This window comes from Bidens hawaiensis, unplaced genomic scaffold (genome assembly GCF_021521415.1).
Source record: "Bidens hawaiensis isolate Kalapana, Puna unplaced genomic scaffold, B.hawaiensis_p1.1 tig00001382_1, whole genome shotgun sequence".
Classification (NCBI taxonomy): Eukaryota; Viridiplantae; Streptophyta; class Magnoliopsida; order Asterales; family Asteraceae; genus Bidens; species Bidens hawaiensis.
The window spans coordinates 2,968,617-2,994,983 of NW_027491078.1; the positions used below are offsets into that span (position 1 = coordinate 2,968,617).

The 26,367-nt window shown below is 39.6% G+C and overlaps 1 protein-coding gene and 1 pseudogene across 2 annotated transcripts; both read right to left on the minus strand.

Annotated features, from left to right (window-relative positions):
* Positions 1–5,097: 5,097 nt before the first annotated feature.
* LOC143572793 (zinc finger protein BRUTUS-like) lies at positions 5,098–8,693 on the minus strand (annotated as a pseudogene). The gene is made up of 7 exons (XR_013142325.1): positions 7,623–8,693; positions 6,997–7,168; positions 6,691–6,912; positions 6,234–6,606; positions 6,086–6,145; positions 5,335–5,406; positions 5,098–5,261 (listed from the first exon to the last, which is right to left on the minus strand). The product of XR_013142325.1 is annotated as a zinc finger protein BRUTUS-like (transcript).
* Positions 8,694–10,582: 1,889 nt separating this feature from the next.
* LOC143572804 (zinc finger protein BRUTUS-like) lies at positions 10,583–25,186 on the minus strand. Its single transcript, XM_077057859.1, has 5 exons — positions 24,898–25,186; positions 23,415–23,624; positions 23,183–23,343; positions 10,998–11,028; positions 10,583–10,921 (listed from the first exon to the last, which is right to left on the minus strand). Exons 1-5 carry the CDS (start codon positions 25,174–25,176, stop codon positions 10,583–10,585), a joined length of 1,020 nt encoding a protein of 339 aa, XP_076913974.1. The 5' UTR covers positions 25,177–25,186.
* Between the last annotated feature and the right edge of the window lie 1,181 nt (positions 25,187–26,367).

Consider the following 26,367-nt stretch of genomic DNA (forward strand, 5'->3'; position numbering starts at 1 on the left):
TAAAATATAAAAACTCTTTACTCACAACATCCTGAATCATTCTCTAAATTATAAAAACAGCCCTCACATAATATGAGGGGTTGGATAAGAATGCTCTTAGAGCATTCTCATCTCACACCCTATTTCCAAACCAAAAATTACACTAAAATTCATTTTATTTTCTCTCTTCATTTTGATTAAATAATACTTTTTATACCTTTTATCATTACATTTTCTCTTTCCTTCACTCACAACCACTTTCAAAATATATTAAAAAATTATAGGGGATGAACAATAACTTTTCAAATATACAAAAAAATCAATATTTTTTCTAAAATATAAAAACTCTTCACTCATAACAACCTGAATCACTCTCTAAATTATAAAAACACCACTCGCATAATATAAGGGGTTGGATGAGAATGCTCTTAGACGCAAACACCTCACAATTAAACGGATGGTCAGCGTGGTAACATCATACTAGTGTTTTAGTCACACGTTGTTTGGAAAGTTCATTTTAATCTCAGTTTTTCACTCATTTATAACACAATATTTGGTTCTTGACAATCAGACAATGTATATAAAACTTATATGAAACTGAAATTAAGAATAATACAAGGGTTAAGCTAACTGGAATCAACCTAAGTCAAAAGATTCATAAGTTCTTGATAGTATGGATTAATGCAAGTGGAAGGGCAAGGTTGGATTCCAATATATAGGGGGTATTACATATATCCCACAAGGGAATATGAACAAATTATTATATAATGAGTCGATCCTTGGCCTAAAGTATTTGATGATAGTATGATCGATATTCTATGAAAATTGAAAATATGTTCTCACACCTGGGTTGTCAACTATTCTACGATCGTATATTCGTATGTACTTATTCAACAAGTTGGATTTTGTGTTTGTGTAAGGAGATGACATTTGAAAAAATAAAATTAAACATAATATTAAATTATACATAAGAAATAAAGAGATAGATATTACACAATATAAATAAAAAAAAATTACTAAAATTTTATTTGATACAATAAAGAGGAAGATAAATAGAAAATGCACCACCACCGTCACTGCCACCACCACGTCCTCACCGTTTTCGTCGCCACCGCCATCATTGGAAGAATTGGTGCTTGAATGTGTTTTGAATATGTGAATTCGGTATTAGAATGTGAATTTGAGGTAACCACTCACCCCCCCCCCCCCCCCCCCGCGTCTTGTCTTTTTCAAATACTCATATTTCCCCTCGCATCTTGTCTTTATTTATTTAAAAATTATTTTTATGTGTAAGAACGGCAAATTGAATGATTTAACTAGTGTTTTAGTTTAATTTTTCAATATAGAATTTTTATTATTTAACCTAACCCGACCAAACTCGAACCGGATTGCCCACCCAAAACTTAAAAGTAGGGAAAAAAGTTTTAGATCTCGTGACCTTCGACCCATTATACTAGATGTTGTAAATCTGCCGCTATTGCCACATATTCTATAGGCTCGTTGAACATTGAACAATGCCAAAATAGTCTTACTTATGGGTATATAAGTTTTATTCTTTTTAGATTAAAACAAGTCACTCTATTGATGAGTATTTTCTATTAAAATTTAGCTATTAATGAAGCCATATATATTGTGTACATATATTAACAACTTTCATAATCATAAAATGTTTAAACTAAGGTTGTATTTGGGATTGTTTATTTAAGTGAAAAAGGAGTTGTTAAATGAACTTATTAACTTATGAATTTTTTAAAATAAGTTTCTAAAAAAATTGTTTGGATTAACTTATGTGTTAATGACTAAAAAGAACACTCTTTCTTAAAAGGAGTGTGATGAGTTTTAAGGATTAGAGTGGTGTAGGGTGCAAATGAGCCGAGCTACTCGCGAGCTACTCGAGATCGGCTCGTTAAAAAGCTCGATCGAGCCGAGCTTAGTCGAGCCCGAGCCTGAGCTCGAGCCTAAAAATAAGCTTGTTTAATAAACGAGCCCGAGCTTCACTTATCGAGCTCGAGCCGGCTCGCGAGCCTAAACGAACATGTCATTTAAATAATTTTTTAAAATATATATATTTAATAACTATTAATTAATATATATAATGTTATTAAAAAATATATAAACTAAATAATATATATTATTTTATACATAAAGTTATAGTAAAAAAATATATAAAAATAATTATATTTATATAAAGAATAGTTGATATATAGTAAACGAGCCGAGTTCGAGCTTGAAAATATACTCACGAGCCGAGCTCGAGCTCGAGCTCCGTGTAAGCTAAACAAGCTGAGCTCGAGCCTAGTTGAGCTCGGGCTCGGCTCGTTTGCACCCCTAGAGGGGTGTAATATGTAAATCAAATACATTAAGTTAATAAGTTACATATTCCTAACTTTTCAAAACCTCTTTATTTTGTCTTCTTCATAAGTTAAAATCCATAAGGCCTTATAGTCTGACAAACACCTTATACAACTTATTAACTTTTTAAAAAGTTTATAAGTTATAAGTTGATGAAAATAAGGAATCCCAAACACCCCCTAAAGATCTTCTCTATATATCCGACAAATTCTTTTATTCAAAATATATACACTTTAACACGACACAAATAGTGTCTTTTTTTTCAGATTTGGTCTTAGATTTCCGTGACATAATACGCCACCTTAATCCTACGTTAACTAACCTAGCTACTAAGAAGCTAGCTAAATTCAAACTTTAAGTAGAGCTAGCATTTGTTTTTCTTAATTTTCTTGTAATGGTTTACACCACATCTTCAAAGTAGCATTAAAACTAATTAGGTATCTACGTACCCCTATTTATTAAATTTCTCTTATTACTAAGTTTTAACAACTAAAAGGAATAAAATCGCAAACGAATATATTTTAGCAATATAACTTGGTAAATACGAGGATTTATATTAACAAAGAAAAAAAAATTGAACGTGCAATGAATCCTTCAAATGGGCTGCAGACTAAATTCACCATCGGGATGCGCTCGCCTTTCGATATAGGGAAACCCCTCACCTTAGGCCAACGCCCTCGCCCGAAGAGGCGACAGCCCAATCAGGTAAAACTTGTTCATTTCAAGAATCCAACTAGTGAACGTCAACAACTCGCCTAGTCTCTAATCATCACCTGGTGCCGTCAAAACTAAATGATGAGGGTAGAAATCGAACATAAGTCACATGAAACACTAAATATTTTCTTACCACTCTACCACCAGCTCATTGACTTTTACATTAATAATTAACAGCTTTAACTTATAAATAAAAGTTTTTTTTTGAAATGTATGACCATCATCATTTATCAATTTGTGTCAAATTAGTGTTATATCATCACTCCATCTTTCAACTATGTCATACCCAATTTTTATATTTCATTCATTTCTTATTCAACAAAAAAATAAACTAAAATATTTTAAAAAATTAACTAATATCTAGTCTTCATTGTCATTAGATAGCTGAATTGTGTAAATATGTTCCACCAAGTTTTAGTTCTCACAATTTTGTGAACAAATTTATAGAAATAGATAGTGAAGTAGTTAAAGTGTGAAAGTTCAAGGGGGTATTTATAAAAAAACAAAAACAAAAATGAAAAGAAAAATTAAAGAATAGACCGTTCAATGGTTATATATGTGGAGAAAGAGAGTGGCATGCGGGGACTCCATCTCAACGAGAAACAGTTTGGCGTTCACGTGACGCCTAGCGTCCACATTAGCCCCAAGAGAAGAGCATGAGGGGATAACACTTGTAAGAATGTTACTATCCTTTTATTTTAAATTGCCCACCACTTAATATAATTATTATTTAGCATGGTTTTGGTAAAATTATTTTATGCAATATGTTAAACGAGTAACTAAAAGAAATAGAAACTAAGAGCTATAATAATATATGCACTTGCATCTAAAACATAATGGAGATGAATCAATGATTTTATTAAAAAAAATGGTACAAAACTACAAAAAGTAAATCATTCTTTATATATACATGTCAATTGTTGAATACATTATACTAATATATATATATATATATTTTTTGGAACGCTATTATACTAACATAAAATTAAAATATTATGGATACTTGTGCTTAAAACGTTTGAAGACATATGGTTTTGCGAGCAATATAAATACGTTTTGTAAAATAAATTTATATAAAAATAATAAATAAGTTGATATAAACATATAAAACTAATTTGGAGTGTTTTTCTAATGCAACTTGATGAGTTGGTTCTATGTTATATTGTTATTGACTTATCATACTGAGCTTTGCCTTGTAGCAACCCATTAGCCTTTGGGTTGGGTCATGGGTGTGATTAGGGCGTCCAAACAGCTCGTCGCTCGAACTCGCTTGTCACTTGATCGAAAACTGCTCGCTCGTTTTTTTCTTGATTGTAAACGACCCGCTCTGCTCGATTCAGTTTGTAAACGAGCCAAGCAACAAGCAAGCCTTCACTCGGTTCGGCTTATAGCCTTAGGGTGTGTTATGTTATGCTGGTTTAGTGGCTTTTGTGTTTGAACTTTTAATGCACAAAGAAATATTGAAGTAAATGATTAATTTTTTAAAAGATATATGATGGTTAACATATTACACACAGGTTTAATACAAAAGTAATACTATGTTGAGAATCACAAAATCTACTTAATTTTTTTAATATTTTTTGCTTTATGTAACAATTTAAGTACTTTCTTTCTAACTTTCGTTACATATATCAAGCACTACATGAAATACATTTAACGATGGATGAGGTTTCTATTTACCTTCGAACAGAGCCGTCTCTAGGGTAAGCTAAATAAGGCCATAGCTTTATGCCTCCACTTTTATAGGGCCTCAATTTTAAATAGAAGCTATGTATTTTGAAATAGTGTTCTTTTAGAATTAGTAATTAATTGATATGCCACAAGCTAAAGAGGAGTGCTTCATATCCATTATCAATGCATATAATCAAAATTCTACAATTCTTGTATACTTTCTAGCCTTATATGCATAAAGAAAAGTAAAGAGAAAGGCCTCAAAAATTTTAGTTAGTTTTAGGCCTCCGAGGACGTTGAACCGGCCCTGCCTTCGAATTTTATTAGATACGAAACACGAATGCAACATGTAGCAATAAAAAGATATATTGCAAATTACGCCCTCACATTTACTATATTTACACAATTTCACCGTTTAGTTAAAAAACCGAAACCGGATCAACCTTGATTACTCTAGTATTGTATGATCCACAGCATCCACATTTGTGGTAAAGCCAATGAAAAGGAGCACTTCCCTTTGTATCACAGTCATTGCATAATATATCCTGGAAATTCAAACTTAGTATCGGTCGAATTTAAAATAAACGCGTTAGAAAGATATAAAAATAAAATATTTACATGACGGCGGTCTCTAAAGTCGTCTGGAAGCACCTCAGAAGCCATTAAAGCGTCAAGCATACCAAAATACACCTGCAAATACATAACATTTTTCAAAAACTTCAGTATTTAATACAAAAATAAGTAAATAAAACAAAAGCAATCGCCGGCCATTTGCAAACGAACCGAATGAACAAAAACATGAACGGGGCATGTTAGTGTTCATTCGTTTAACTTTAACTGAACAAAGATCCAACACTAAGCAATTAAACGAACAAGGTTTACTTTTTGTGTTCATTCGTTTAACGTCAATAGGTTGCACCTAAAAATTGAATAAAACTATACGTAACCTTTAAAGTAATAGTGTAATTACATAAAAGTAAACTAAGTTGTAATGAGCCTAAATGATTAAACGAATATATAAACTAATGAACATAAATAAACATAAACGAATGAAAATAAACGAGTACAAATCAGTGAATGAAAGCAAACGTAAACGAGCATAAATGAACGAATGAGACATATGTTCATCTTCACTCGTTTACCTAAATGAACTAAAAATTTGTTCATGTTCCAACATAAACAAGCTTCACAAACATCAATGAAAGAAAATAAACGAACGAGCTTGAATAAACATAAACTAATGAACAATGAATGTAAATGAGCAAAAATAAACAGAATGAACGTAAGAAAACACTCGCAAACATAAATGATGAACGAGACATAAATGAATGGTTCTTAGAACATTTAATCCGTTTACAGGCCTACTTACCGACATATCTCCCATGGATTTGCTGCATTTCGGACAGATATAGTGTGTACGAGCATACGCCTGTTGGAAGTAAAATGCAATAATTCAGCATAAAATATTTTAAAAATAAATTACAAATAACACCAATAATAATGTAAGATTGTGCCACCTGGAAGCAAGCAGAGTGCATAAAATGACCACAAGGGAGTGCTCTAACAGCTGCACTTGAAGTAAACAAAAAATCGCAGCAAATCGGGCAGTTTGTTTCCAAGCCTTTCTCCCTACACTTATGATCAACCAACTTTATCGCCAAGCAATAGTTACACGTCATACAATGAAAAAAGTCAACCCCGAGCCCCTTTCCAAGCCGACATAAATTACAAAACGGGCAATGATATACCGCCCTTTCATCATCAAAGAATTTGCAATAGCCGCAATAATATTTCGCCATTGATAGTCCATTGCAAGATGGAGTCGTGCAAGCGGGTCCCACAGGTTGAACTTTCAAGCAGTTCATACACATCATTTCGGTTGTAGCTTTCCTAATATCATAAACAAATAAATAAATAACTAAAGTGATACGTTGTTTCATTGAACCAAAGCGTTTTAAGATATATATATAATACCTGTCCATTGTATGATCACTGACATTATCATGACAGAATCTGCATGTGAATAGCTTTTGACAACAAGCAGCACGAAGCTTGCAGTTGCGTTTATAATGTTCGCAACCGAATATTTGTTTATCCACATCGCGAAATGAAGGCGAGCGTCCGTATAGACCTTCATTATCTGACGTGTCGCCTTTTCTTCCGTGAGTTAATTTCTGTTGGGCAGCTATCCAACCACTACATTGACGTTGATTTAGTTAGTCGGCAAGAATTAACATTTTATTTATTTTAAATTAAAATTAAGTGGAATAAGAAACACGCCTGGTCATAAGGTTTTGCATGAGATAATCCTTCCCTCTTTGGTTAAGAGTTGGATCTCTAGAAACTTTTCTTATTTCTGATTTGAGCTCAGTTTGATTCATCCGGAAGATATCTTTCCACCCGGGCTTGAAGGTATAACTGTTTGGATCTAAATCTTCATGTGATTCAAATCCTAAATGAGTTTTAAAAAAAATAACATATTAGAAAAAAAAATTTATTTACATTTAGAAAGTCAACATGAAATTAAGGTTATAACTAAAGATAAGTGCCACATAAAAAAAGTCAAGTGGTCAAAGTTGCATACATGTCAGCTGCCATGTCATCGTTTTTTAGATTAATTTGCAGGTTTTTAAACAATTAGCCCACAAAAAGTCCAAAAAATGCAGAAACCAGGCTTCAAGGGCCACATTAAAAAAATATCAACTGGTCAAAGTTGCATATATGTCAGCTGCCAGGTCATCATTTTTAAATATAATTTGATGGTTTTTATTGCAATTAGCCCCTAAAAACTACAAAAAATAAAAATAATAAAAAATGCAGAAAACAGGTTTCAAGTGCCAAATAAAAAAGTCAACTGGTCAAAGTTACATATATGCCAGCTGACAGCTATCATAATAATAACTAACCTTGTGAAATATTTTTATCTGATGATGATGATGCATCTGAAGAACTAGAAGATCCTTCCCACCATTCATTTAACCACTCTGTAAACATAGTATTTTTGGTAGCTTGCTTCCACGTGTCCATCATTCTATTCTGTTCTTCTTGAGTAAGTACTGATGTGACCCATGGCAACATCGACTGTAATACTTCACCCGTGGTCCCAATGATCCGACCCACAAGCTTATCTTGCTCATCAACCGAAAAATGTAGATCAAACAAAGGCCATAATTCAAGCTCTTCACGCAAAATATGCTGATCTAATGTCACTCTGATCGACTTACACATACCCTGAACCTTAGTCGCCAGCTCAGCATCAGTTCTCAAATTATTACTATTATTATTGTTTTTGTCATGAAGTTCGCACAGTTCAAAGAGTGAAGTTGATATATCTTCAAAAAGCTTTTCTTCTTGCTCGTGGTCTAATGTATACGAGTGACTCACATTATGTAATGTTTCTTTGGATTCTAATGCAGGAAACACGATATCGTCTTCCGCGTTACTGTGGGCTCGATATAAACCCCATAGCAAACGAAACCGACCGTTAAACTGGTGTAAAAAACTCTCATTCGACTCGTTTAATTTGCCCGATTCAACGTCTAAAAACTCAAGTCTTTTCGAATGGCTTTATGAAATTTGAAAATTGTGTCGATAGGTCGACCAGTACCCTCTTCGATTAAACTTATGCCTGTTTCCCAGTTGAAAAGATTCGAGCTTGATGAAGGAGAAGACGGGCCGAAAGATAAAGCCCGTAAAGATTTCGTGGGGCCCGTTTTCAGTTTATTACTATCCATTCCTAGCCCAGGAACACACCCGTTGCTTTCTTTTCGTGAAGTTGAGTTGGCCCGTTTGGTTGGAAGGTTGCAGGGACAGGAACGTGGGCCCAACCTGTCATTTTCTTCAAGAAGCGCGTTTGTGGGACAGCAACCGGTTGCACCAGAAGATAAGCATGATTCATGAGGGCGGCCTTTGCAAGCCCAACCCGAAAAGAGTGTCACGAGTGCGGTATCCGAAGCCGGGGCTAACCAAAACACCATATTAGATTAGCAACAAAGAGCATACTATTGAATATTATAATTAAATTATTAATAGGCCTATAAACGAAATGAGTGTTCAGCAAAACTGCTCGTGAACTGTTCGGCAGGGAAGTTCATTTATGTTCATTTATTTAATAAGCGAACGAACATGATCAAAAAGAAAATTTATTTAGTTAAACAAGGAACATGAACACGTATCTCGTGCGGTCACTTATGTTGATAGAAATTAAAATATAGCCACTTAAAATTTAGTCTAGTTTTATTAGTTTTTCAGATCCACTATATTGATGTTTACGTTTACTTTAAAGTGGTGTTCGTCCGGTTATGTTCGTTCATTATGTTCAACCAATGGCGGATCCAGAAAATTCTCACAGGGGTCGGAATTTTTTTTGCTCGGTACTCAATTAACTATCAGTACTAAAAAAATTCGGCTCGGTTCAGCCGATTAGGTTGAGCAAAATCAGTGTTCAAATTTTTTTCAGCCCAGTTTAATTGATTCGATCGGGATAATAATAATCAAACTAAATATCATATAAGAAAAAAAAGTATGTGAAATATAATATAAGCAATTAAATATTAGTTTTTTTCGTGACCATATATTTTTTAACTTAACCTATTACTCGTTCTTCTTCCACGCTTCCTTGAAAAACCACTAAAAAATCCGAATCTTCACTTTCCCCCTTTGCTTTCTTAAATTTCATGGCCTATTATCTTTTTAGGGGTCAGATGTTTACCTCTATATGCATGTCCAATAACTTTTTCGATTCGAATAAGGTCGGAACACAATAGCACATAAGAACAAATTGTTCTATAGAAAAAAAAACAATAAATAGCATAAAAATAAATCATATAATACAGGAAAACGTAAAGTTTCAATCTAATTAATTAATATAGAAAATAAATAAGTAATTAATAAAATAAAGTGATAACACTGACATTACTTTACACTAGACCTGCTTTTTGCATAACCTAATATAATTTCCCACTTTTAAATATTATGCATCTTCTTCATTGAACCTGCATTTACCTCTGGCATCATCCACGTACAGACCCCGGAAAATTTCCGGCAAGTTTAAGTTCAATCTTTTCTTTTCATCTTACATTCTCAATAGTTTCACAGGGGTTGGTGCCAAAAGTTTACAGGGGTCGGTCAGGATTTTAACACATATATAACATTAAAAATTTCTTTTTCACAGGGGTCGGCCGACCCCCTAACCATGTGAGTATGTCCGCCACTGTGTTCAACTATGTTCATTCATTTACGTTTGTTTATATGTTTAACAAACGAACATGAACACGCTAACTTTTTTAACAAACAGTGTCCGTTTAATTGTCCATATACGATCGTTTGTTCGGTTAAATCAAACAAAATTTGTTATTTTGAAAACTTTAAATGACAATAAACAAACCTGCCATATGCATATTATGAAGAAATGATTTTGCTTGCCAATGTTCGGGAGTGATCCCACCAACCACGGTAACACACACTCAATTAACCTTAAAGGCATCACACATAAACTTTTGTATAGAAGCTCTCGTTGCTTTTTGGGACTAAAATGCTTGCGTGCGAGTGGGAGAACCTATAAATGTGATTTTCACTTTAATAAGCCTTGTGATAAATACTAAATTCCAAGAAAATGTGTCATTTTATTTGCCAGCTCACCTGAAGTTCTTCATTTTTGAAGTGGTTACCAATAATTGCCATAATATGATCAGCATGTGAGCACAATTTAGAACAAAATTCAGATGAAGATGAATTTGCTCCATCATTTTCAATACTTTCAATCAAGCATCTAAATTTGTCAAATTCACCCTCTTCTTCTGCATGCTCTTGTGCGAATAACTTTATCTTCTGCTATACTGCGCCCACAGTGTGAAACAAAATTATATCAATTCAGATGTAACATCAACATTATTACGCCATATTGCAAATTGCAATACCTATGGAATATGCAAACTTCTGCAATAAATTGAAGTCGTTTATTAAATGAAGATAAATTTGAAAAATCTCCAGATAACTGTATACTTCTAGCAGCTTCAGCTATATCAATTAATTCCTTTTTAATAACTTTGTGCCAGTGTAATATTTCATCAACGGGCGGATCAAGAGGTGAAGATTCTGGTTTCATGAGCTGGGAAGATGAACACGGGCACTGATATGTGCCTTTATCTTCTAGATTTTTGCGTTTCTTGAAGATATTGGCACCATCCATCCATGTGAATATGATCTTTGATTACACGAATGTATAATATGTCAGATAGGAATAAATATAAATATATAATCTTTAATGTTAAAAATATTACCTGTTGAAGAAGCGCTTCTTCTGGGATTACTCTGCATAAACTGTGAAGAAGCGTGGATCGACTTACTTGTATACGATCAACGTTCCTCGGGTACGAGTAGCTATATCACCGATGGTTTTCCGAGAGACGGGTTCTTCCACCTACAAAACGAACAGCACCGTGAGCTTACCCCTCAGAAAGGGACAGAGGGGTCCTCTTTGGGGTAACCCTCCGGTGTGAGAATCAGATATTGTAGGAGAGGATATTGAGGATGTGAAAATGAGTAAAGGATTTAGCATATATTTTCTTGCCCTGACCCCAACTGTGGAGGTGGTGTGGTATTTATAGTATTAGGGTTTCCAATGATTGGGCTCAGACCCAATTAGGGCCTTTTTGGCCTCCTCCTATTGCTTCGCGCCACGTGTACTTAGGACACCTGGTGCTTTTTCATTGATTATTCTCTGACCAAGGTATTTTACCTGACCCATGTGCTATCACGTGGTGGCACATGGGTTTTGCTGAGTTGTCCACCCTTCATTGGCAGCTGTCAACATCAGCACATTCTTTATTCCTTAAAAGATACCTTCTGGAAGGTTGTCTGATAAGTACAATCATGGTTGTCCTTATCCTGATTTGGATTAGACTATTGTCTCATTTGTTGTGTTGTCCTTTATGCGCCTATCCCGGAGATGCGCAAGGTCTTCTCTTTATTCTCACGCGCAGATGTTTCATGCGCAGATGTGATATGCGTGAGCATGTGATATGCGTGAGCATATGTGATATGCGCCACGCGCAGATGTGATATGCGTGAGCATATGTGATGCGTGAGCATATGTGATATGCGTGAGCATATGTGATATGCGCCACGCGCATAGGTTTTGGCTTTATGTCTTCGTGACATCCTGATTTCAAGCCTCTTGTCTATATCTTGTGGGTTGACCCGCCCCGCTCGATGTTAAGGCGGGTGCATACCCCTTCAAGCCCCCCCAGTCTAATGTGTGTCTTGTCTCGCGCGAGCGAGGTAAGATAGATATTAGACTTAATAGTTTACTCTTTTAACAGGGTTTGTCTTTTCTTTTTCATTTCTCATATGTGCGTTGCGCGAAATTCTATCCCTTTGGTTAAAACGAATCGTCAATGCACGTGGTTGGTTGATGCTGACATGCATCAGAGATGGAGACGTTATGTGTCAGACCTTTCGCGTGCTCGAGGTGCTACAGTTGCCTTTCACGTCTCCTCATACAGTGTCAGGAACACGTGTCGCGTTTATGTTGGCCTACGCCTGCGCGAGGGGGCGCGTGAGCGTAGATCTGATTATTACTTGTTTCTCTTTCTATCCCCTGGGCCTATAAAACCAAACATTTTGAACGGTTTTTTCTTCATCTCCATTGTCATTTTCAGAGCTTTTGCTTCTTCAATTTACATTCCGATTAAGAGCCTTTATCTTTGCTTCCAGATTTCCGTGCTTAAAGTAACCATATTGTTCGATTCGCAATTGTATGTCTGATAACCCAGACACCACAATTTCCCCTAGTAAAGGCCGTGTAAAATCAGTGGTTATGTCTACTATGAAGAAGACCGGCAAGGGTAAACGGGTTGCCGAGGCCTCGTCGGAGGAGGGAGGGAAGAACAAGGCGGTGAAGAGATGGGATGAGATTCCCTGCAAGTTGAAACAATCTGACTTTGATAATCTCGTCGCCTCTCAGGGTATTCTCCCTGAGTATGGCTGTCTGCTCCCGGCGACCGGGCAAACGGCGGCGGATCCTCCCGCCGGCTATATCTCTTTATACTCTCATTTTTTCACCCACTGTAATCTTCGTCTTCCAATGACGAGGTTTATAGGTGCGCTCCTCCAGTTTTACGGGATTCATATATCTCAGGTTCATCCCTGTGGACTAGTGCGCATGACTCATTTTGAGTTCATGTGCAAAGCTCAGCGCGAGGAGCCCACCCCTCGGCGCTTTCAATATTTTTATAAGCCGAAAATCCAAGATTCTTGGTTCTCATTCACACCGCGCAGTCAGAAGGTTAAGTGCTGCACTGTTTCCTTCAAAAGCCTTCATGACTGGGCTGAAAAATTCTTCTATATCAAGGCTGGTGTGATTCCCATCCGCATGACTACGCGCGCGATTACTTCTGCGCCCGCGGATGATGACGTTCTTAAGAACCCATCTGGCGCGTGGGTTAAGAAGTTATCTGCTGAACCATCCCCCGCTAGGAAAATTTGCGAGGAAGCGTTGGTGGGGGTTGGCATGAGCAAGAGGTGGATTGACAGCGGGACTGAGCCTGTCATCCATGTTGATGGCTCAGGTGGGTTGTTTGTTCATTGCATTAATTTTGCGCGAGTATAATTCGTTTTGCTGATATCACTTGTCTTGTTTTATGCAGAAAGCAAGGAATACATCCACGCCGCCTATGACGAGCATACGGAAGGTGGCTCTGTCGCGCTGCGCGCCGGGGAAGTTGCTTTCCCTGATCGCTTCGATGATATGTTCATCCCTGTCGATTTAGAATTTTGTTTTTACAGCGATGCGCCTGGTAAGCCTTTGTATTTGTGCTTAGGCCCTTAGAGTACCAAATTTGGTTTTAACATTTCTGTTGCGCGTATTGTAGATGCGCTCGCTAATTATGAGTTAGAGCTTGTGGAAGAGGAAGTGGAGGAGGAAGAAGCTGAAGCGCAAAAACTCAAGCGCAAGGCTAAAGGCAAAACTGGCGCAGGGGCCAGTAAAAAACAGAAAAAAAATGATGCATCTGTTGCCCAGAATCTTCCTCCTACTCAGGCGAAGGGACTTGAGAAAACCAAGGGTTTTACTTCCAAGTTTTCCTCGTCTTCTTTGCCTCAAGGTGTGGGCAGTCCTCCCATCCACACGAGGTATGGTGCCGCCACCTCGTCTCTGCGCGGGGCGGACAAGGGAAGCGGTGCTGTGCCTGCTGTTTCGTCTTCTCCAACAGGTATACTTTGTTTATTTTTTGTGGTTTTATGAGCGTGATTCTGATAGTCATTAATGAAGCTTTGTTCACTCAAATGTTTGTAGAGCCGGCAACGTTGGTGGCTCAACCTCAGGCGCAGCAAGGTGCCGAGGCTACGCCGAAGGTTGTTTTGAAGTCCCCTGTTTTAGAAAAGGGGGAAAATGGACTTCATGGCGATGTTTAATTCGCGGACTGCGGTGCGCCAAGGTATTTATTGCGCTTTGATTGTCTGATTTTTTCTTTTAGTTCAAGTCATGAATCATTTCTCCTTGTTGGTTTTTTAATAGGAATTATAGCTGGCACACAAGCTGTTGGTGGCACTGCTAGCGCTGGCGCCGTTAGTTCTGCTCCTGCTCCAACAAGTACTGAATCTCCTCTCATTGGGATCACTAAGGAGCAGGAGACTATTTTACGCGCTGATCTAACAGCGTCAAGACCTCCCTCACCTCCTCCTGCGCGCAGCCCTCCTCGTGAGACTATTTTTTATTTTTCCAAGTCGCAGGAGAAGAGATCTGTTATAGAGGATGATGAGGAGGTTAATTTTGAAGATTCTGATGGTGGCCGCGTAAGCCCTATAGCGCCACGAGATTTCGTGGCGCAGCCTTTTTCTCATGGGGCGGGCAGGAGCTCACCAGCTGGCGCTAACCTTTCTGCCGGTTCTCCGCAAGTATAAGTTTATTTTGCTCCGCTGTGCAGACTTCCAAATTAGTGTTTAGATAACTAAAACCTTTCTTTGCGTTGCTTTGTGTTTGTAGGGAGCCGATCACATATACCGCTCGAGCTGGAATATCACTGAAGAGAGCTCGTTCCAATCCATGGGCGTATGTGAAGACTTTTGGGCTCACTCTGTTCCTCCAGCTGAAAGGAGGTTTCAAGAGGACCGCGCTCGCGTGGACTTGCTTAATGACCACCTTTTTGCTGGGTCTGCGTTCTTTGGTGCCTCCCAAGAGCTTCGCAATGATTATATAAAGGTACGTGATGCCCTTGCGGAGGCCAAGCAAAAGGCTAAGATTTCTGCTTGGAATCTTTCTGATGCCCGAGAGAGGGCTGAGAAACTCCAAGCAGAACTTAGCGAGAACCGGGCAAGTGCCAACGCTGCTTTTGTGAAGCGCGGGCTTGAGCTGCAAGCTGCGCGGGAGAAGCTGCAAGCGGCAGAGGCAGACGCGGCCAAGTACGCGCGTCGAGCGCGTGACCTGGAGTTGGAAGCAGAGGCGCGTGACCAAACTATTGCGCAGGTTAATACTGACAAATCTTTATTGGAGAGTGAGGTTGCGCGCCTGAAGAAAGAGCTCGATGTTGCGCGAGCGGAAAAGAATGAAGCCTTGGCGGCAGCGGCGTCTGACAAAGAAGAGCTAAAACAAGCCAAGGAAACTGTTGAGTTGTTAAACTCTCAGATCCCTGCTCTTGAGACGTCTGTTTCTTCCCTCGCGCAGGACCGTCAATGGCTGATTTCACAGGGTGTGACTCGCGCTTATGCGATGAAATACTCAGACGAGTTTCAGACCCTTGTGATGGATTGTAATGCGGCGTCGCGCTTGGTGGGTCGAGCTGAAGGGTTTAAGGATAGTTATGAATATGGCATGCTAAAGAAGAATCCATCCGACTACCCTTATCAGCTCGACGTTGTCTGCGCTGACATGGCTGAGGTGGGGGAGAAGTACCTGAATACTCCAATTCCCATCCTTGAGCAGGTATTTTAACCTTAATGAGTTTACTTGACCTATTTTCATAATCTTTTGTACTCATACTATTCCTTGTGACTTGCAGATAGCCGCGCTTGCTGACCAGCCCGATCTTGGCGCTTTAAAGAAATTACTTGATGAATGTGAAGGGACTGGTGGCCATGATGATGGCGCGGGCAACGCTACCTCTGCCAGCGGCTCTGGCGTGGCCAAAGGACCTACTTCTGACGCTATCATAATAGAAGACGACTATATTCAAGACGAACAGCTTGATTATGGTAAGTTTGGAGATGACGAGGAGCGGGCTGCGCCAGATGCTGACGGAGGAAGTAATGATGAGGACGATGAAGAGGCTGATATTGATATAGAGACTTGAAAAGCCCTTCTTGTTTTTTTTTTTTTTTTTGTATTTGTAGTTTTTACCTCATCATTTGTAAATTTGTAAACTTCTATGTTTGTGGAATGAAATTTTGTTTTTCCCTTATTCGCATCTTGCGCATTCCCAATTCGTCTCTTTATATTGCATGTTTGTGCTCGTTGAATATAATGTATGCTTACACATTGAAACTTGGACAAGGCTGTAAGGAAATTATTTTATTTAATCCTTAACAGTTGTCATATTTCAAGTTATTTTGCAATATTCTGAATATGCTGACACGTGCCTTAGCATTTCATTGTTCCTCTTTTGCGCGACGTTATCGTGCATTTATTATAGGGAATTATGAATGAGTTTTTTAGCCTTTACGTGTCAGTATGTGTTACTCTGCTTATATCCATTATAATCCCATGCGCGGCCCCGACCTGAGACCTTAACAACTATGCTTTGGCATGTGCTTTGCCTTAGTTGTGCTTAGGTATTTTTATGGTCCAGCTGCGCAATACGTAGGATGGATGCTATGAGTAATTTGAGCTAAGGCTCATATTATTGGGTTAAGGCCCTGAGCTAAGGCTCATATTATTGGGCTAAGGCCCTGACGTTTTAGAGTTAAAACTCGTTAACGCGTTTGAGCTTGAAGCTCGCGCATGTATGTTTTACTTCGTTTTATCTTTAGTTTGATGTCAATACAATGTTGTCATATTGCTCAAAATTAATAAAGGGAAGTGTGAAACATGTATGCAAAAAGGTAATAGAACCCATATTAAGAGAAAATAGCGCGTATCATTATTCATAATGGCTTAAAAAGCCTTGATTACAAACTTGACAACTTTTACATGAAACATTTTCTAAGTTGTGCTGCGTTCCATGTGCGCGGGATCTTCTTTCCATTTAAATCTTTTAAAGCGTATGTGCCTTTTCCCAATTCTTCCGAGACTTGATAAGGTCCCTCCCAGTTGGGAGACATATTTCCCGGAGGTATTGCGCGACTAGCTTCATTGTTCCGAAGGACAAAATCATTCTTCTTGAAGTGGCATTCTTTCACGCGCTGATTGTAGTATTTTTCTAGATTTTTCTTGTATTTGGCTTCACTGATGATAGCCGCCTCTCTGCGTCCTTCAAGTAAATTGAGATCCAACCTCCTTTCGCGCTCGTTATCCGTCTTACTCATCATGAGCACTCTATAGGATGGGCATCCAATCTCTGCTGGAATCATAGCCTCCGTTCCATAGGTTAGGCTGAACGGGGACTCGCCATTGCTGGTTTTGCTTAATGTCCTGTGCGCCTACAGGACATTGGGTAACTCCTCGAGCCATGCATGGGACTCTCCCTCCAACCTTTTCTTCAGCCCATTCAGCAAGCTTTGGTTCGCGCGTTCCACTTGGCCATTCCCTTGAGGGTGGTATACTGAAGTGAAGACCTGGTTGATGCGCAATTCCTTGAGCCAACTGGATATCTTCCTATCAGTAAATTGTTTGCCATTGTCGCTCACGATTTCCATGGGCAGGCCAAAACGGTATACGATGTGGCTCCAAATAAATTGCTTCATTGCCTCAGCTGTGATTTTTGCCAGTGGCTTGACTTCAACCCATTTTGTGAAATAGTCTACTGCCACTACCAAAAACTTTACTCGCCCTGGCGCTTGTGGTAAGGGACCCACAATATCGATTGCCCACTTGTGGAAAGGCCATGCAGAGGTCACCGGAATCAAGTTGTTCTTTGGCCGCATGGTGTTCGGCGCATAGCTCTGACACGCTTTGCATTTTTGGATTTCTTTTAACGCGTCCAAGTACATGCCTGGCCAATAGTAACCTGCGTTCATTGCCTTGGCAACCACCATGCGCGGGCCAGCATGTATTCCACAGATTCCTTTGTGTATCTCTCTGATCACATAGCTTGCTTCCTCAGCGTCTAGGCATTTCATGAGCGGTCCAAGATAAGAGCGTCGATATAATGTACCATCAAGCAGTTCGTAGTTCTGCGAATTGTGTCTTATCTTCCTCGCCTGTGCGCGATCGTCTGGTACCTTTCCCTCCTTCAAGAATTCCATTATTGGAGTTATCCATGATGAAGGTGTTGTATGAATTACAAGGACAGACTTCGCTCCCACTGACGGGTTGCTCATTACTTCCACCCTGACATCTTTGCCAAAATGATCGAAGCTGGTTGATGCCATCTTGCTTAGCGCGTCGGCAGACTTATTTTCACTGCGCGGAATATGTATGATTCTGAAAGAGTCAAATTGTTCAGTGAGTTTCTTCGCCTGCTCTAGATACAGAGGCATGGTGTTCTTCTTGGCATCATAAAGGCCATTGAGTTGTGCTGCTACCAGGTATGAATCTACATGAGCCTCTAGCTTTTTAACTCCGAACTTGCGCGCGATGCGCAAACCAGCCAGCAGGGCTTCATACTCAGCTTCATTGTTGGTGCTCTTGAAATCCAACCTGATTGCGTAAGTATACTCATGATTTTCTGGATCCACCAGTTTGAGGCCTGCGCCAGACCCTTCGTTGTTTGAATCTCCATCAGTGAATAATCTCCAAACGTTTTCTTCATTATTGGCTGGCGGAGGGTCTACTTCGCGCTGAGCCTCTTCGACTTTTCCTTCAGGAATTTCTGCGATGAAATCAGCTAAGACTTGTCCATTGATTGCTGGACTAGGCTTATAGGTGATCGTGTGCTCCCCTAATTCCAGCGCCCATTTTGTCAGCCTTCCTGAGAGCGCGGGACATCGCAAGACTTGCTGGATGTTGTAATCAGTCAAGACTTCAATAGGATGACCATTGAAATATCTGTGAAGCTTGCGCGACGCATGCATTAGTGATAAAACTAACTTTTCTATGATGGTGTAGCGCGTCTCAGGATCTGTCAGCACCCGACTTACATAATAAATTGGTGTTTGGATTCCCTTGCGATCTACCAATAATACTGCGCCAATGGCGCGCTCTCCTGCTGACAGGTACAACGTTAAAGTTTCACCAGGTAGTGGAGCTGTGAGCGCAGGCAGATTTATCAGACATTCCTTTATCTCATTGAAAGCTTGCTCGGCCTCAGGCGTCCACTTGAATTGGCTTTTCTTTAAGCAATTTCTCAATGTGTTAATGAATGGGGTAGATTTGCTTGCATGGTTTGCTAGAAACCTGTTAATTGATACCAATCTACCATTCAACTTTTGAACTTCCTTCATGGTGGATGGTGAGGGCATGCCGAGGATAGCCTCCACCTTTTCTGGGTTCACCTTGAAACCATCCTTGGTGACCATTATGTCGAGAAATTTCCCTTCTTTCACGCCGAGTGTGCATTTGCTCGGGTTGAGCTTCATGTTTACTTCCTTTAGGCGCCGAAGGGTTTCTTCGATGTCTTTGAGCATTTGTTTTTCCTCCCTGCTTTTAATCACCAAATCATCCACGTAGACTTCTAAGTTTTTTCCAATCTGCTCGTTGAAAATTGCGTCCATGAGTCTTTGGTAAGTGGCTCCTGCATTCTTCAAACCAAAGGGCATTTTTGTGTAACAGAAAACACCCTTGTCAGTTCTGAAAGCAGTCTTGTCTTCATCTTGTGGTGCCATTTGAATTTGGTGATAGCCCTTATAGGCATCCAGGAAACTTTTGAGCTTAAATGGCACCACAGAGTCCACTTTCATGTCAATGTTTGGGAGGGGGTAACAATCTTTTGGACACGCCTTGTTGAGGTCCTTGAAATCAATACACATTCTCCATGACCCATTGCTCTTCTTTACCATCACAGGATTGGCTACCCATGTTTGGTATCGTATTGGGCGAATGATATTCGCGCGCAGTAGATCTTCTACTTGCTCATTCATGACCTTTGCCTTCTCGTCTCCTATGACCCTTTTCTTTTGAGCAATTGGCTCTACAGACTTGAATGTGTTGAGAGAGTGCTGCGCCAGGTCTCGCGGAACCCCAGTCATATCAGAATGTTGCCACGCGAAGACTGACATATACGTTGTGAGCAATCTTTTCATTCTCACTCTTGTGTCATCTGATATCGTAGCTCCGATTGTGATTTGTCTGTTCTGGGAATTTTGGGTTGAGAATCCATTCCTCTGGGGCGTTGTTTGCCACTGGAAGCTTCATTCTCCCTTCTCGAGGTATACTTGTTACTGCGCATAAATGATCTCGATACACAAATGTTACTCCTGTTGGTGTTGGGAACCCCAACGCGCCATGCGCTGGTGACGGTATGGCGTTGAATTGGGCAATCGTTCCTCTACCCAAGATCATACTATGGCATGAAGTGGTGGGCAAGACCAGGAAGTTGACAATTTCAGCTCGTTTGCGCTTCTCATCCCCCATAGTTAGTTCGAATTGTATCTGACCTAGGGGGTGAATAATTTCGTTTGAGACACCCGAGATTGGTGCACTCACAACTTCGAGCCTTGCTTGGTCTTCTGGATCCAACTTCCTGAAACATTGCTCATACATGATGTCTGACTCACTACCGGTGTCCACCAGGACTCTTGACACCTCATAATGAGCGATGTGTGCAGTGATGACTAGAGGACTGCTGATAGACGGGCCTCCTCTGATTCTTGGAAAGATTACTTGTTGCTCGCGCCAATCCCCTTGGATTTGCGCGCTTCTCTTCCTCGATCTTTGCCCTTGCTTTCTTCCTTCAGCTACACAGATTCTTTTGAATTTTTTACTGGCCGAGGCTCCGTCTGGTTGTTCATTCTCTGGTCTTGGATTTTTTACCAGGTGAGCCAACTTACCTGATTTCACATCCTTTTCGATTGCATCCTTCAAATGATGGCATGCATCAGTGTTGTTCCCTGTGGATTTGTGAAATTCACAATATTTGCCACTGTTCGGTGGTCCCTTATAGAGTAATGGCCTGGGGCTTTTAAACTGGACATTCTCTGTGCTTAACACTTGCGAAGGCGTTTTGGTGAGGGGAGTCCATATTCTTGGTAGAGTTCTGTTAGGCTCTCTGCCACCTTCCTTCTTGTCACCTTCTCCGCGATTAAGAATGTCTTTTTGGGGTGGGGGTGAACTTTGTTGCGCTTGCTTTTCTGCGAGAGAATAATTGGTTTGTTGCAACCTGGACCATACGGAGTTTTGTTTGCCCCTCCTTTCATTGTTGCGTGGTGCTTCTGTTCGATGCCCTTTATCTCTTGCTCTGTCTTGGGCAATTTGTTTTTCATTTCGCGCGAAGACTCGCGATGCTTCCATAAGCTTAGCCCAAGTGGTTGGCATGCCTTCTCTGCTCACAACGCTCAAGAGTTGTTCAGTGATGCCTCCAATTGCAAGAGATTCCTGATTGAAACGAGTTATGTAGTCTTCAATGGTTTCATCATTTCTGTGTACGCAGTGCATGATGTCATCGAGGTCGCGTGTGTGACTGCGCTGCTGTATAAAGTGAGCCTGGAACTTTTCCAATAGCTCTTCGAACCCATCGATTTGTCCTGTCGGCAAGCTTTCGAACCAGACACGCGCTGCACCCGTGAGGCAGCGAGCAAACATGTGACACCATGTTGGCATCGTCCAGCTTTCTAAGTTTCCAGTGTTATAAAAACCTTGTAAGAAATCATCTGGATCTGTTGTACCATCGTACTTGCCTAAACCACTTGGCATCTTGGTTTTGTGTTGAATGGGAGCCTTCGCAATGCGCTCAGTGAATTTTGAATGTTTTATCAAGATGGCTGGCCTATATGGTGTGGTTACGTCCACTTGCGCTTTCGCTTGTGGGTTTTATGGTGTGTATAAATCCATATCAGCTTTGGCTCCAGGTGCTATGTGCATGTGTGCGCGAAGCTGTGAACCTCCTGTATGAGTATCCCGCGTCTTCTTCATGCTGTGCACCTCTTTCTCGTCACTAATATCAGCTTGTTCGGTGTGAACAGAATGACCGTCTTCCAGCGCGCGCGTCTTTTTTGCTGTTCCCTGAATGGTTTGTTTATCAAATGCGAGCCTTTGTGTTAAATCGGCTAACTTTTTGTGTTTTACCAATTCATTGTATTTGTCCATTAGACGCCGTTGTTCGTTTATGAGCCATTCTTTAGGGTCATTGGTTTCAACTTCCGGGTCCATTGGTCATTTTTGTTTTGTACCAGTCAGACGTGAGATCGTCTGGAGGAGTTTCAGTTTGATCATGAGGTGTTGTGTTGAAGGGATGGTTACTGGTGGTGCGCGCAGTGTCACGCGGCGCCCTCAGAACCTGATGTCCCTCATTAACATCCTCAAGCTCATTATCTTCCAGAACTTGATCGTTGTTTCGAACACCGGAAACCATGGTGAAGATTTTCAGAGAGAAAATTGATGAAATAGTGGTTTTGTTGCCGTTGTCCCACGGATGGCGCCAATGAAGAAGCGTGGATCGACTTACTTGTATACGATCAACGTTCCTCGGGTACGAGTATGCTATATCACCGATGGTTTTCCGAGATACGGGTTCTTCCACCTACAAAACGAACAGCACCTTGAGCTTACCCCTCAGAAAGGGACAGAGGGGTCCTCTTTGGGGTAACCCTCCGGTGTGAGAATCAGATATTGTAGGAGAGGATATTGAGGATGTGAAAATGAGTAAAGGATTTAGCATATATTTTCTTGCCCTGACCCCAACTGTGGAGGTGGTGTGGTATTTATAGTATTAGGGTTTCCAATGATTGGGCTCAGACCCAATTAGGGCCTTTTTGGCCTCCTCCTATTGCTTCGCGCCACGTGTACTTAGGACACCTGGTGCTTTTTCATTGATTATTCTCTGACCAAGGTATTTTACCTGACCCATGTGCCATCACGTGGTGGCACATGGGTTTTGCTGAGTTGTCCACCCTTCATTGGCAGCTGTCAACATCAGCACATTCTTTATTCCTTAAAAGATACCTTCTAGAAGGTTGTCTGATGAGTACAATCATGGTTGTCCTTATCCTGATTTGGATTAGACTATTGTCTCATTTGTTGTGTTGTCCTTTATGCGCCTATCCCGGGGATGCGCAAGGTCTTCTCTTTATTCTCACGCGCGGATGTTTCATGCGCAGATGTGATATGCGTGAGCATATGTGATATGCGCCACGCGCATATGTGATATGCGTGAGCATATGTGATATGCGCCACGCGCATAGGTTTTGGCTTTGTGTCTTCGTGACATCCTGATTTCAAGCCTCTTGTCTATATCTTGTGGGTTGACCCGCCCCGCTCGATGGTAAGGCGGGTGCATACCCCTTCATGCTACGCATTTCTTGGCGTTCATCAGAAGATACAGAAGCAGAAAGCCATGGAAGAAACTCTGCCATCATATTAACGGGAATGCTGCACAAAAAGTGCCAAACTAATGAAGCTTGTTCTTCAAATGAGAACTTTTCAACAAGCAACGGTATGACCTACAAAATTATGAAAAATAATTAATGATTATCAAACTATTATGATAAAAGTAGTTGTTAAACAGAATTACCTGTTCTTCTTCCTTGGACATGTGCTGACTGATTGATGTTTGAAGAGCACCTGTGCAGGATGCTAATTCTCTTCTATAGCTTTCTTTGTTTTGCATATCTGAATCCAGTAATGCAAAGAGTTGATCAAAAATGACACTTTCGCCCTCGTGTTCGAGAGAATAAGTCCGCGCTACGTTCTTGACGCGGATATCAAGAGCCGGAAAAATAACCTGCCGATCCAAGAGTAATCTGATTTAAGTTCATTATAAGATATTAACAAATCAGATTTATATCCTACTTAAAGCATCATCTTCAACAGATATGATTCACTTCCTATTATTGTTTCGAAGCTGCTTCTGAGCATAACTTGTTTCTCCCTACTAACTGATCATCAATTAAATAAGATTAATATCCTACTTAAAGGTATTATCTTCAACAGATATGATTCACTTCCTATTATTGTTTCGAGGCTGCTTCTGAACACAACTTGTTTCTCCCAACTAACTGATCATCAATTAAATAAGATTAATATCCTACTTAAAACATCATCTTCAACTGATATATTCACTTCATATTATTATTTCTGAGCTGCTTCTAAACATAATACTTTTCTCCCTACTAACTCATCATCACTTAAATCACATTAATATCCTACTTAAAAGCATCATCTAGCCGTTCAGAAAAAGATTTTAAAATAAAAAATAACAAAAATGATAATAATAATAATAATAATAATAATAATAATAATAATAATAATAATAATAATAATTAAGTATTTTCTTCGGCCAATATGATTCACTTCCTATTATTGTTTCCAGCTGCTTCTGAACATAATACTTTTCTCCCTACTAAATTGATCATCAATTAAATCGGATTTATATCCTACTCAAAGTATCATCTAGTCGTTAAAAAACATACTCAAAAAACAAAAAATAATAATTATAATAATAATAAAAATTAAGTATCATCTTCCACAGATATGATTCACTTCCTATAATTGTTTCTGAGCTGCTTCTAAACATAATTCTTTTCTCCCTGATAACTGATAATCAGTTAAATCAAATTTTAATATCATCTAGCTGTTCAAAAATGTATTTATAAATAAAAAATAATAACAATGATAATAATAAAATTAAGTATCATCTTCAATTATAGTAAATCATGAAGATTAACAGCTAATTACATACAAGCATTAGCTAAATCAGAATTCAATTATTAATAAGTAAATCATGAACATTAACAGCTAAGTACATACAAGCATCAGCTAAATCAGAATTTAATTATTATTAAGTAAATCATGAACATTAACAACTAATAATTGCCGTATTAATTGTTTATTGGATTACATCCAAACAGAAGGCAAGCGGACAACAACTAATTATTCACAAGCTTCAGCAGCTCTATCACTATCACTACTGTAGCATCTAATCATATTTCATTACATCTCATACAGAAACATATATAATTATATATAATCCAATAACTTAACAATTACACACACACCTCATCTTCCGCATTACAGTGATGCTTATAAATCGACCGAACAAAACGATACCGTTTTAACAACGGCTCAATTTCCACAAGCGAATTAGTCGCAAAATCAACAGCCGATCGATGCAACGCGTCCAGCTCGGACCGGATAGCTTTATGAAAGTACAGGAATATATGAACCGGCGACGGTTCGTTTCCACTAGACGAGCCAATCCGGTTCACCGCCGCTGACGTCATCACCGCCACGCCTCCGACGTCACGCCGTTGCAATTCCGTCAACGGCGTCGCCATTCGTAGAGCTAATTATGAGTGTGATTTGATTCAGAGTGTTAAAAACCCTAGATATGTGGTATAGTGTGAATGTATATATGTATATGTGTATGTATATGTTATCTGTGTGTGTGTGTGTGATTATGAATGAAGAATGTGTTATTAAGAGTTTGGGTTGGATAAAGAGAGAGTAATCAGTATTCAGTAATGTGTGGTGTGCCACGTGGATAATGGGATGTGTTATGAAGTGGTGTGCCACGTGGATAAGTGGGCCTGGCTTGACTTGGTGACGGAAGCGGTTGATTTTGTGGGATGGGTTTGTCGGGATGTGGATGGCACGTGCGAGAAGGAGTGTCACACGTGAGTTCCTTGGTTTGGTATGTCTGCCTATTTGGTTTACAGTTCACTAGCTTGAGCTTTTGTTAAGGTTTATTTAATAATAAAGCTTGAGCTGGCTTGCAAATCTAAATGGCATAATCTAAAATAGAGTCGTAACTAGTTTGAAGTGTACTACCTTGGTGAACGTCAGCGTCGCCAAAACATAATCCAATGGCATAATTAACTGACATGGGCCAACGCACATAGTTGCTAAGCTATCGGGTGTCTGATTTATCATAGTGAATCATTCTCAAAACGCAAGACTTCGACTTGTGAGCTGGTAATGGACAGCAAGTTCAGGCATGCATGGCATAGAGGAAACCACATTGTCCAAGTCTTGCACGCTACGATGGTATGGGACGGCATGTGCATGTACAAGGACGTGCATGGATATGATGGTGGGAGAGTGTCATGGATCAAATGTTTGAAGATCGGATTGCTTTAAAGTGCTTGAATGCTTAGGTTTGTTGGGCTCGTCTCGCACTTTATCGGGAACGACCTCAGTAAGATAGTGGTTACATGCCTAGTCATACTTGCACGATGAATGCATCGCTGGTAGTGAGTTGTTGTCATTCGTCTAATGAGTCCAAGGAAGGACGAAAATAGTAGACCCTGATCATAAGCGAACCGATTGGCTGGCCTTCGAGTGCCACACGAAGTCTGAGAGAATTGCTCCGTGACATTATCCTCCTAATCATATATGTGTTTTGTGTTAGCGAGTTTGACTTCCAATGAATCAAAATATGTAGAATAACACACTTTACGTTACTTAATGAATGTTACTTAATGAATACTTGAGAAAGCTGATGAATATTTGGAAAGCAGGTTGATCTT

Bases quoted from the DNA above. Each gene is read 5' to 3' on its own strand.
- LOC143572804 (XM_077057859.1), bottom strand. From the start codon at position 25,176: ATGGCGACGCCGTTGACGGAATTGCAACGGCGTGACGTCGGAGGCGTG. The intron at 23,344-23,414 runs GTAATTCTGTTT...ATAATTTTGTAG, and splicing joins TGTCCAAGGAAGAAGAACAG to GTCATACCGTTGCTTGTTGA. The intron at 11,029-23,182 runs GTATGCACCCGC...CAGTTTATGCAG, and splicing joins GAAATGCGTAGCATGAAGGG to AGTAATCCCAGAAGAAGCGC.